Source organism: Passer domesticus, chromosome 31, assembly GCF_036417665.1.
Source record: "Passer domesticus isolate bPasDom1 chromosome 31, bPasDom1.hap1, whole genome shotgun sequence".
Classification (NCBI taxonomy): Eukaryota; Metazoa; Chordata; class Aves; order Passeriformes; family Passeridae; genus Passer; species Passer domesticus.
Window position 1 is genome coordinate 1,888,722 of NC_087504.1, and position 12,161 is coordinate 1,900,882.

Here is a 12,161-nt window from a genome sequence, read left to right on the forward strand (position 1 = left end):
CCCCCCAGGCTGACGTGGCACCTGCAGGGACAGGGAGGGTGACCGCGGGTCGGGGACCCCCGGGTGGCCCCCACGACCCCCGGGGGGCCGCCAGGGCAGCCCGTCGGTGCCAGCGCCCTGCCCGCGGTGCCCGCACTCACTGGCTGTCGGGCCGTGCCAGGAAGCAGAGCGTGAACAGCGCCAGGTCGAACTCGGGGCTGGAGCCCACCAGGAGCGACCCCCGCGATTTGAGGTGCCCGTCCCAGCGGAACCGCAGCGACAGCACGTCCGGGAAGGCTGTCCACTGCCGGGGGACGGACAGACAGACAGACACAGACAGTGCCATGGGTGCCCATCCCGGCGCGGCCAGGAGCCCAGATCGCTGCGGGGGGGTCTCACGGGGGGCACCGCGGTGGGCAGGGGGTGCCCGGGTCAGGGGGGACAGGGACACAGAACCCCGCGGGCACGGACACGGGGTACAGCCCTGGGGGGACCCCGGTGTGGCCTCGGGGACACCGGGGATGCTGCAGGGCAGGACGGAGGATGGGGACAGGGACAGCCAGCGGGACATGGGGACCACGAGGTTCCAGGGAAATGGGGGGGGGATCTCAGGGGCACTGTGGGGGGCACAGTGACAGGGGTCATCCTAGGGGACACAGACCGTGGCTGGGGACACTGCAGGGGAGGGGGGGAAGCCAAGGGCAGCTGCCCCGCTCTGTGTCCCCACCCCCTGCTTGGGGAATCCCCCCCGTGTCTCCATGTCCCCCATGTCCTCCATGTCACCTGTCCCTCGTGCCCCCTGTCCCCTGTGTACCCATGTCCCCCGTGTCCCCCATGTCCTCTGGGTCTCCATGTCCCCTAGTGCTGCCCAAGTCCCTCAGCCAGGGAATCCCTCCCCATGTCCCCATGTCACCCACTGTATCCCCTGCCCCCACTCACGGGCCCGTCCCAGGTGTGTCCCAGGTACTGCAGTCACTCCCCATGTCCCCATGTCCCCCCATGTCCCCATGTCCCCCCCATGTCCCCGTGTCCCACCCATGTCCCCATGTCCCCATGTCCCCCCCCTGTCCCCACTCACGGGCCTGTCCCAGGTGTGTCCCAGGTACTGCAGTCCCCCCCATGTCCCCATGTCCCCATGTCCCCCCTGTCCCACTCACGGGCCCGTCCCAGGTGTGCCCCAGGTATTGCAGTCCCCCCCATGTCCCCATGTCCCCATGTCCCCCTGTCCCCACTCACGGGCCCGTCCCAGGTGTGCCCCAGGTATTGCAGTCCCCCCCATGTCCCCATGTCCCCATGTCCCCATGTCCCCACTCACGGGCCCGTCCCAGGTGTGCCCCAGGTATTGCAGTCCCCCCCATGTCCCCATGTCCCCATGTCCCCATGTCCCCACTCACGGGCCCGTCCCAGGTGTGTCCCAGGTATTGCAGTCCCCCCCATGTCCCCATGTCCCCATGTCCCCCTGTCCCCATGTCCCCACTCACGGGCCCGTCCCAGGTGTGTCCCAGGTACTCCAGCCGCCCCGCGCTCTCCAGCGCCTGCAGCTGCACCCAGTTGTGACACCCCGACACCGCGTCGTTCTTCACCTCCCCTGGGGACACAGGTGACCACAGAGAGCAGGTGACCACAGCTGCCACCCCACGGACCCCCCCAGGTGACCCCCAGCCCCGGCATTGCCCCCCAAGCCCCCCCAGCTCCACCCCCACAGTGTCCCCCCATCCCCTTGGTGTTCCCCTGTTCAATCCCTGTCCCTGCTCCCCCCACACTCCCTCGGTGTCCCCCCTCCCCCGTGTCCCCACATGTCCCCACATGTCCCTGTGTGTCCCCTCACCCACGAACACATGCTCGAAGCCGCAGGAATCCAGAGCTTTGCCACCGGAGCGCGAGTAGAGCCCGAACCACATGGAGTGGAGATCGGCACGGAAGGCGTCAGCCGAGGGGTACAGCCCTGGGGACACGGGGACATCGTGGGGACATCGTGGGGACATGGGGGACATGGGGTACAGCCCTGGGGACACGGGGACATCGTGGGGACATCGTGGGGACATGGGGGACAGCCCTGGGGACACGGGGACATCGTGGGGACATCGTGGGGACATGGGGGACAGCCCTGGGGACACGGGGACATCGTGGGGACATGGGGGACAGCCCTGGGGACACGGGGACATCGTGGGGACATCGTGGGGACATGGGGGACAGCCCTGGGGACACGGGGACATCGTGGGAACATCATGGGGACATGGGGTACAGCCCTGGGGACACGGGGGACATTGTGGGGACATGGAGGGACAGCGTAGGGACATGGGAGGACAGCGTGGGGATATGGGGGACAGCGTGGGGACATGGGGTACAGCCCTGGGGACACGGGGGACATCGTGGGGACATGTGGGGACAGCGTGGGAACACCATGGGGACATGGGGTACAGCCCTGGGAACACATGGGGACACATGGGGACAGCATGGGGACATGGGGGACAGTGTGGGAACACCATGGGGATATGGGGCACAGCCCTGGGGACAGGGTAGGGAATGTGAACGGGGGGTTCAACCCTAAGAACAGAGCAGGGGGACAGGAGGGACACTGAGGGGACACTGAGGGGACACTAAGGGGACACTGTAGGGACAATGTAGGGACACTGTGAGGACAGGGGGTTCACCATGGGGACACTGTAGGACAGGACACGGTGGGGACAGGGGGAACACCGTGGGGACATCATGGGGACACCATGGGGACAGAGGGATCACCATGGGGCCATCATGGGGACATTGTGGGGACACTGTGGGAATACTATGGGGACACCATGGGGACACCGTGGGGACACCGTAGGGACAGGGGGAACACCGTGGGGAGAGGGGGAACAGTGTGGGGACACCATGGGGATAGGGGGGACACCGTGGGGACAATGTGGGTACAGGGAGAACACTGGAGGAACATCGTAGGGACAGGGGGAACATCATGGGGACATCATGGGGACATCGTGGGGACACCGTAGAGAAAGGGGGAACACTGTAGGGACAGGGAGAACACCGTGGGGATAGGGGGAACACCAGGGGAACACCATGGGGATATCATGGGGACACTGTGGGGACACCGTGGGGACTGAGGGGACACCGTGGGGACGGGGGGGACACCAGGGGAACACTGTGGGGACATCATGGGGACACCATGGGGACACCGCGGGGACAGGGGGAACACCATGGGGACATCATGGGGACACTGGGGATAGGGGGAACACCGGGGGGGATAGAGGGAACACTGGGGGCATAGTGGGGACATCGTGGGGACATCGTGGGGACACCGTAGAGAAAGGGGGAACACTGTAGGGACAGGGAGAGCACCATGGGGATAGGGGGAACAGAGTGGGGACACCGCGGGGACAGGGGGAACACCAGGGGAACACCATGGGGATATCATGGGGACACCATGGGGACACCGCGGGGACACCGCGGGGACAGAGGGGACGCGGCAGCGACGCCGCGGGCGCACCCTTGGCCAGCACGAAGCGCTCGAGCAGCGCCAGCACCGGCGTGGCCAGCGCGGCCTCCAGGAAGCGCCGCTGCTCCCGCAGCTCCGCCGGCGGCTGCGCCTCCGCACGGCCCGGCCGCGGCTCGTAATTGTCCAGGAGGGCAACGAGCCCCGAGAAGGTGGGCACGGCCAGCAGCTCCGGGGCCACCCGCGCGAACAGCCTGGCAGCGGGAACCGGGGGGGTGGGTGGGACTGGGGGATTGGGATTGGGAGATTGGGGGATTTTGGTTGGGGGGAATTGGGATTGGGACTGGGGTGGGATGGGATTGGGGTGGAATTGGCATTGGGGGATTGGGGGATTGGGGGTGTTGGGATTAGGGGATTGGGATTGGGATTCGGATTGGGATTGGGGGATTGGGGTGAGATTGGGATTGGGGTGGGATTGGGGTGGGATTTGGATTGGGATTGGGGTGGGATGAGATTGGGATTGGGACTGGGGGATTTGGGATTGGGGTTGGGATTGGGATGGGATTGGGGTGGGAGTGGGATTGGGGTGGGATTTGGATTGGGATTGGGATTGGGATTGGGATTGGGATTGGGATTGGGACTGGGGGGATTGGGGGATTGGGGGATTGGGGGATTGGGGGATTGGGGGATTGGGATTGGGATGGGATTGGGGGATTGGGATTGGGAGATTGGGACTGGGGGATTTGGATTGGGGTGGGATTGGGAGATTGGGATTGGGGGATTAGGGGATTGGGATTGGGATGGGGGTGGGATTGGGATTGGGGGATTGGGGTGAGATTGGGGGGATTGGAGGATTGGGGGATTGGGATTGGGTTGAGAGTAAGGGGAATTTGTATTAAGGGTTGGGACTGAAGTGGGCTTTGGATTGGGATTGGATTGGGAATTAATTGGGGTTGGGATTGGGGCAGGATTGGGGTTGGGATGGGATTGGGACTAGGATTAGGGGATTGGGATTAGGATTGGGATTGGGGAGGGGATTGGGGTTGGGACAGAGGGCAGGGGTGGCGACAGCTGGGATCCAGCGTGAGGACAGAGCCATGGGGGGGTTGGGACAAGGGACAGGACGGAGCCGGGTGGGATGGGGAGAGTGGGAGGGGCACAGGGGAGGGGCATGAGGGGGAACACGGGGGCGCTGAGACCCCCACCCTGTCCCCCCTGTCCCCCTGTCCCCCTGTCCCCCTGTCCCCACTGTCTCCCTGTCCCCCTGTCCCCCTGTCCCCCCTGTCCCCCTGTCCCCCTGTCCCCCTGTCCCCCTGTCCCCCTGTCCCCACCTGTCGCTGCCCGAGCCCTGCAGGTTCAGTTCCAGCTGGCCCGGCTTGGCCCGGTTCGAGTCCGCGGCGAGCAGCTGCTCCGAGAGCTCCCGGAGCTCGGCGTCCGACACGGCCCGGGGCTCCGGTACCGCCCGAGGCTCCGGTACCGCCCGGGGCTCCGGCACCTCCCGAGGCTCCGGTACCGCCCGGGGGGAATCCGGTACCGCCCGAGGCTCTGGAACCTCCCGGGGCTCCGGTAACTCCCGGGGCTCCGGTACCGCCCGGGGGGGCTCCGGCACCTCCCGGGCCCCAGGGGGAGCCCCCCCGGTGCCGGTGCCGGTGCCGGTGACCAGCAGCAGCCACAGCAGCCACGGAGCCATCGCGGCCCCCCCGGGCCCGCTGTCGCTTATAGCCGCCCCTATCGCTGTCGCGATAACGCCCCAAGGCCGCCACGCCACCTCGACACACCCGGGGGGGCCACCCCGACCCCCCCCGGGGGGCTGCACCCCCAGTTCCCCCCCTTTGGGACCCCCACGGGCGGTCTGGGGGCTCGCCCCCCCCCCCAAAATTTCACCCTCACGAGGTTTGGGGACCCCAAATCCGCCCCTCCCGGGGGTGGGGACCCCCAAAATCGGCCCCCCCCGCCCCCCCCGGGGCTGTTTAATGTTTAAGGGACCAAATGTGGCCCCTCAAGGACTTCCCAGGAGGGCGCGGCCTCACCTGGGGGGGCGCGGGGGGGGCTGGGGGAGCTCTGGGGGGTCCTGGGGAGCTCTGGGGGGTCCTGGGGGGCCATGGGGGGGGGTCCTGGGGGGGCCATGGGGGGGTCCTGGGGGGGGCCCCCGAGAAGGTTTGGGGAGCCCAGAAGTACCCGAGGGTCACGGAGCGGGGGTCTGGGGGGGTCACGGAGGGGTCCTGGGTGGCTATGAAGGATCCTAGGGGGCTTTGGGGGGGATAGAGGGGCTGGGGGGCCATGGGGGGGTCCTGGGGAGTTCCTGGGGGTCTCTGCAGGGACCCTGGGGGGCTGTGGGATCCTGGGGGGCTATGGGGGGGGGTCCTGGGGGATAATTAGGATATTCTGGAGGGCTCTGTGGGGGTCCTGGGGGAGTTTGGGGGGATACAGGGGCTATGGGGTCTATAGACCATGGAGGGGTCCTGGGGGGCTCTGGTTGATCCTGGGCGCTATGGGGGTGTCCTGGGGGGGGCATGGGGGGGTCCTGTGGGGGTTTGGGGGGATACAGGGGCTGGGGGTCTATAGAGGGGGGCCATGGAAGGGTCCTGGGGGGCTCTGGTTGATCCTGGGGGCTATGGGGGGGATCCTGGGGGGCTGTGGGTGGATCTTGGGGGTCAGTAGGGCTGGGGGGCCATAGGGGGGTCCTGGAGGGCTCTGGGGGGATCCTGGGGGGCCTCCGGGAGTTTCCAGAGGGCTCTGGGGGGATTCTCGGGGGATCCTGGGGGGATCCTGGGGGCCATGGGGGTCCTGGGGGGCCATTGGGGGCTGGGGGGGGTGCTGAGGTGCCATGGGGGGTTCCTGGGGGGCTCTAGGGGTCTCTGGGGTTCGGTAGAGCCGGGATTTGTGCGGACAGGGGGGGGGTCGGGGGGGGTTGGGGGAGGGGAGAGCCTCAGGGGGCGGAGCATAGGCCACAATGGCCCCGCCCCCTCCCTGAAGGCCCCGCCTGAAGGGCGCGGCGCGCATGCGCAGTACGGAACAGCATGTTGGACTGTGGGCGTGGCCATAACCACATACGGAGCAGGGGCGGGGCCTAAATGCGAGCAAGGGGAGGGGCTATGAGGCCAGAGGGCGGGGCGGGAGATCCTGCGCAGGCGCAGTGCGGGCGGGCGCGCGCGGGGCGCGGGGCCGCGGTTTAAAGGGGCCGCGGCGCGGGGAGCCCGGAACCCCCCGGGACCCCCGGGACCCTCCGGACCCCCGAGCCCCCCGGCACCCCCCGGCACCCCCCGGGAACACCCCGAGCCCGCCATGGTCTGCGGAGGCTTCGCCTGTTCGCGCAACGCGCTCTGCGCCCTCAACGTGGTTTATGTGGTGAGCGGGGGGGCCGTGAGGGGAGTGGGGACTCGTGAGGCGAGTGGGGACCCGAGAGGGGAATGGGGACCCGAGAGGGGAATGGGGACCCGAGAGGGGAATGGGGACCCGAGAGGGGAATGGGGACCCCTCAGGTCTGGGGGCCGTGAGGGGAATGGGGACCCGAGAGGGGAATGGGGACCCGAGAGGGGAATGGGGACCCCTGGGGGACCCGAGAGGGGAATGGGGACCCGAGAGGGGAATGGGGACCCGAGAGGGGAATGGGGACCCGAGAGGGGAATGGGGACCCCTCAGGTCTGGGGGCCGTGAGGGGAATGGGGACCCGAGAGGGGAATGGGGACCCGAGAGGGGAATGGGGACCCCTCAGGTCTGGGGGGGACCGTGAGGGGAGTGGGGATCCCTGAGCTCTCGGGGGCTGTGAGGGGAGTGGGGACCCCTCAGGTCTGGGGTGGGCTGGGAAGGGTCTGGGGACCCCTCAGGTCTGTGGGGCTCTGAGGGCATTGGGGACCCCTCGGGGGGCCGTAAGGGGCGTGGGACCCCTCAGCCCTGGGGGAGCTGGGAGGGGAATGGGGACCCCTCAGGTCTGGGCGGCCGTGAGGGGATTTGGGGCACACACTGTCCCGGTTTGGGGGGCACAGTCCCGGTTTGGGGGGCACAGTCCCGGTTTGGGGGGCACAGTCCGGATTTGGGGGGCACAGTCCCGGTTTGGGGGGGCACAGTCCCAGTTCGGGGGGCACAGTCCCGGTTTGGGGGGCACAGTCCGGATTTGGGGGGCACAGTCCCGGTTTGGGGGCACAGTCCCGGTTCGAGGGGCACAGTCCCGGTTTGGGGGGCACAGTCCGGGTTTGGGGGGCACAGTCCCGGTTTGGGGGGCACAGTCCGGGTTTGGGGGGCACAGTCCCGGTCCGGGGGGCACAGTCCGGATTTGGGGGCACAGTCCGGATTTGGGGGGCACAGTCCGGGTTTGGGGGGCACAGTCCCGGTCCGGGGGGCACAGTCCGGATTTGGGGGGCACAGTCCCAGTCCGGGGGGCACAGTCCCAGTCCGGGGGGCACAGTCCCGGTTTGGGGGGCACAGTCCGGATTTGGGGGGCACAGTCCCGGTCCGGGGGGCACAGTCCGGGTTTGGGGGGCACAGTCCCGGTTCAGGGGGCACAGTCCGGGTTTGGGGGCACAGTCCCGGTTCGGGGGGCACAGTCCGGGTTTGGGGGCACAGTCCTGGTTTGGGGGGGCACAGTCCCGGTTTGGGGGGCACAGTCCCGGTTTGGGGGCACAGTCCCGGTTTGGGGGGGCACAGTCCGGATTTGGGGGGCACAGTCCCCGGTCCGGGGGGCACAGTCCGGATTTGGGGGGGCACAGTCCCGGTTTGGGGGGCACAGTCCGGATTTGGGGGGCACAGTCCCGGTCCGGGGGGCACAGTCCCGGCCCAGGGTCCCCCCGGGGTGTCGGTGCCCCCTGACCCGTGCCCTGCCCGGTGCCCCAGCTGGTGGGGGTGCTGCTGGTGGCCGTGGCGGGCTGGGCGCGGGGCCTGGCCGGGGGCTCCAGCCCCCCCCTGCTCGGAGGAGCCTTCGCCGTCGGAGTCTTCCTCCTGCTGATCGCGGGGCTGGGGCTGCTCGGGGCCCTGCGGCACCACCAGGTCCTGCTCTTCTTCGTATCCTTTGTGGGGGGAACCTCTGGGGACCCCCGGCACCCCCCTGCCCCTCTGTGAGCCCCCCGCCCCTCTGTGAGCCCCCCGCCCCTCTGTGAGCCCCCCGCCCCTCTGTGAGCCCCCTGCCCCTCTGTGAGCCCCCCGCCCCTCTGTGAGCCCCCTGCCCCTCTGTGAGCCCCCTGCCCCTCTGTGAGCCCCCTGCCCCTCTGTGAGCCCCCCGCCCCTCTGTGAGCCCCCTGCCCCTCTGTGAGCCCCCAGCCCCTCTGTGAGCCCCCTGCCCCTCTGTGAGCCCCCAGCCCCTCTGTGAGCCCCCCGCCCGCCTGGGCACCGGGTCCTGCCCTGCTCTGTCCCCTTGCCCAAAGCTCCCCTCGGTCCCCAGCACCCCCTGGGTGTACCTGGCACCCCTGGCAGTGTCCCCAGCACCCCCTGGATGTCCCTGGCACCCCTGGCAGTGTCCCCAGTGCCCACCCTAGGTGTCCCTGGCACCCCTGGCAGTGTCCCCAGCAGATCCTGGATGTCCCCAGCACCCCCTGGATGTCCCCAGTGCCCACCCTGGGTGTCCCTGGCATCCCTGGCACTGTCCCCAAGCCCCTCTGGATGTCCCTGGCACACCTGGCAGTGTCCCCAGCACCCCTGGATGTCCCCAGTACCTCCCTTAGGTGTCCCTGACACCCCTGGCAGTGTCCACAAGCCCCCTGGATGTCCCCAGTGCCCCACCTCTGTGTTCCTGGCACCCCTGGCAGTGTCCCCAGCACCCCCTGGATGGCCCTGGCACCCCTGGCAATGTCCCCAAGCCCTTCTTGATGTCCCTGGCAGTGTCCCCAAGCCCCTCTGCATGTACCTGGTACTCCTGGCAGTGTCCCCAACACCCCTGGATGGCCCTGGCAGTGTCCCCAATACCCCCCTCAATGTCCCTGGCACCCCTGGCCCTGTCCCCAGCTACTCCTGGATGTCCCAAATACCCCCTGGATGTCCCCAGGACCCCTCCCCAGCTGCCCCCCCCCCTCCCCTGTGTCCCCAAATGCCCCACAATGTCCCCTGGGGGGATTGGGGACCCCCTTCCCCTGTGGCACCCCCCAGCTCCTGCCCCCTTCAGACCCTCCAGGGGGGTTCAAACCCTGCCTGGGACCCCCAAAACCTGCAGGGGGTCTGGCTCTGGGAGTGTCAGGGAGGATTTGGGGGTCCTGGGGGATTTTGGGGGGTCTCTGTGTGTGTGCCCCCCTTGACCCCCCCCAGTACGTGCTGATCCTGGGCCTGGTGTTCCTGTGCCAGCTGGGCGTGTCCTGCGCCTGCCTCGCCCTGGGCCGCGAGGCTCAGGTGGGTACAGGGACCCCAAAACCCCTCGGGACCCCCCCAAACCCCCTGGGACCACCCCCAAAACCCTTTGGGATCCCTCAAAACCTTTTGGGACCCCCCCTGGGCCCCCCCAAAAGCTCTAGGACTCCTCAACTCCCTGGGACCCCCAAACCTGGGATCCCCCAACTCCCTGGGACCCCCCCCCCGAGCCCCCCCAAAACCCCCTGGGACCCCCCAAAACCCCTTAGGACCCCTCCCGGACCCCACAAACCACCTGGGACCCCCCCCCAAATCCCCTGGGACCCCCCCCCCCGGGACACCCCCTGCACCCCATAATCTTTGGGGGGAGGGTCCATAGGGGTCCCCCAGCCCCGGGAGGGGCACAAAGGGATTTGGGGGGGCCCATGGTGGTATGGGGGTCCTGGGGGGCTCTGAGGGGGTTTGGGGGGGGCCCTGTCGCACTGAGGGGTTTGGGGGTGCCCTGTGGTGGTGGGGGGTCCCGGGGGGCTCTGAGGGGTTTGGGGGGGCCCTGTCACAGTGGGGGGGCACTGAGGGGTTCTGGGGGGCCCTGTCACAGTGGGGGGGCACTGAGGGGTTTGGGGGGCCCCGTGGGGTCCCGGGGGGCTCTGACCGGTTTTTGGGGTGCCCCCAGGAGCGGCTGCTGCGCTCGGCCTGGCCCCTGCTGAGCGGGGGGGCGCGGGGGGAGCTGCAGCGCAGGCTGGGCTGCTGCGGGCTGGGGGAGCCCCCCGGGACCCCCCCTCCGGCCAGCCCCCCCCCGGGGAGCCCCCCCGGGCTGCAGCCCCCCTGGGAGCCCCCAAACTGCCCCGCTGTGAGTCTGGGGGGGCTGGGGGGGTTCAGGGGTGATGGGGGAGGATTGGGAGCTTGGGGGGCAGTTGGGGGGTCTAGGGGTGACTGGGGAGTCGGGGGGGCTTGGGGGGGATTTGGGAGTGATTGGGGAGTTGGGGGGGGTGGGGGGGGCAGTCGGGGGGATTTGGGGGGCTTCGGGGTTGATTGGGGAGTGTGAGGGGTTTGGGGGGGAGTTGGGGGGGTTTGGAGGTGACTGGGGAGTCGGGGGGTTTGGGGGGGAGAGTTGAGGGAGGTTTGGGGGGCAGTTGGGAGGGTTTAGGGGTGACTGGGGAGTCGGGGGGGTTTGGGGGGGATTTGGGGGTGACTGGGGAGTCAGGGGGGTTTGGGGGGGATTTGGGGGTGATTGGGGGGTCAGGGGGTTTTGGGGGGAGAGTTGAGGGAGGTTTGGGGGAAAGTTGGGGGGGTTTAGACGTGATTGAGGAGTTGGGGGGTTGGGGAGGGTTCAGGAGTGACTGGGGAGGATTGGGGGGCTTCAGGGGTGATTGGGGAGTATGGGGGGTTTGGGAGGGAGTTGGGAGGGTTTGGGGGTGATTGGGGAGTCGGGGGGACTTGGGGTGTTCAGGGGTGATTGGGGAGTAGGGGGGGTTTTGGGGGGGGGGGTTGGGGGTCACTGGGGAGTCGGGGGGGTTTGGAGACTCCCCCTGGGGGTATCGGGGGGGGTCAGGGGGATTTGGGGACACCCCTGGGGTATCGGGGGGGGGTCAGGGGGATTTGGGGACACCCCTGGGGTATCGGGGGGCTGGAGGGGCACCCCGGGGGTGGGGGGGAAGCGGAGTTTGGGGACCCCCTGAATGTGCTGAGCCCCCCCAGGAGGGGCCTGCTCTGCCCCCCCCCCACCCTCGCTGTGGGGTGTGAGGACCCCCGGGGCTGGGGGGTGTCGGGGACCCCCCTGACCCTGCTGTTTGCCCCCAGAGGTGCCAGTTCCCCCCGGGGGGGGGCCCCCCCGTGCCCCCCCCTGTGCCCCCCAGCTGCTGCAGCACTCGGACCAGGCCCTCAAGATCCTGGGGGGGGGTGGGGCTGTTCTTCAGCTTCACCGAGGTACGGGGGGGGCCGGGGGGAGCGGGCGGGGGTCTCAGGGCCCGGGGGGGGTCCAGCAGCCCCCCCCACCCCCCGTTTGTTGCAGGTTTTGGGGGTCTGGCTCGCCCTGCGCTTCCGGAACCAGCGCGACCCCCGCGCCAACCCCGGCGCCTTCCTATAGCGGGGGGCCCGGGGGGGGCACGGCTCCTGGGGGGGTCCAGGGCCCCCCAGTGCTGACCAGCTGCCCCCCGCAGCCGCATGAAGCACTGGGGACAAGGACGCGCCCCCCAAAATCATGGGGTGACCCCCCCCCCGGCAGGGCTGGGACCCCCCCCACAGCGGGAGGGGCCTGGAGCAGAGCCCCCCCCCCCAAATCTCAGTCTGAGCTCTCCAAACTGGTTTGTACTGGTCATTCCCCCCAGCCCCCCCACGGTGTGTCCCCCCCTCCCCTGGGGGGTCACGGTCACCCCCACACTGGGGAGGGGCACTGGGGCAGGACCCCCCCCCCCCTCCCAAACTGGGAGCTGCCCCTCCCCCATCCATTGCCCCCCCTGGGGGGTGGGGGGGGGCTGGGGGG

General features: G+C 69.3%; 2 protein-coding genes across 2 annotated transcripts; one reads left to right on the plus strand and one right to left on the minus strand.

Moving 5' to 3' along the window:
* Nucleotides 1-2,579: 2,579 nt before the first annotated feature.
* On the minus strand, nt 2,580-5,150 carry LOC135287781 (uncharacterized). The gene is made up of 3 exons (XM_064400994.1): nt 4,741-5,150; nt 3,367-3,663; nt 2,580-2,643 (listed from the first exon to the last, which is right to left on the minus strand). The coding sequence occupies exons 1-3, from the start codon at nt 5,097-5,099 to the stop codon at nt 2,580-2,582; spliced, it is 720 nt and encodes a 239-aa protein (XP_064257064.1). The 5' UTR covers nt 5,100-5,150.
* Nucleotides 5,151-6,518: 1,368 nt separating this feature from the next.
* LOC135287932 (tetraspanin-31-like) lies at nt 6,519-11,904 on the plus strand. The gene is made up of 6 exons (XM_064401190.1): nt 6,519-6,757; nt 8,240-8,407; nt 9,641-9,721; nt 10,353-10,529; nt 11,480-11,605; nt 11,691-11,904. The coding sequence occupies exons 1-6, from the start codon at nt 6,695-6,697 to the stop codon at nt 11,763-11,765; spliced, it is 690 nt and encodes a 229-aa protein (XP_064257260.1). The 5' UTR covers nt 6,519-6,694; the 3' UTR covers nt 11,766-11,904.
* The last annotated feature ends 257 nt before the right edge of the window (nt 11,905-12,161 follow it).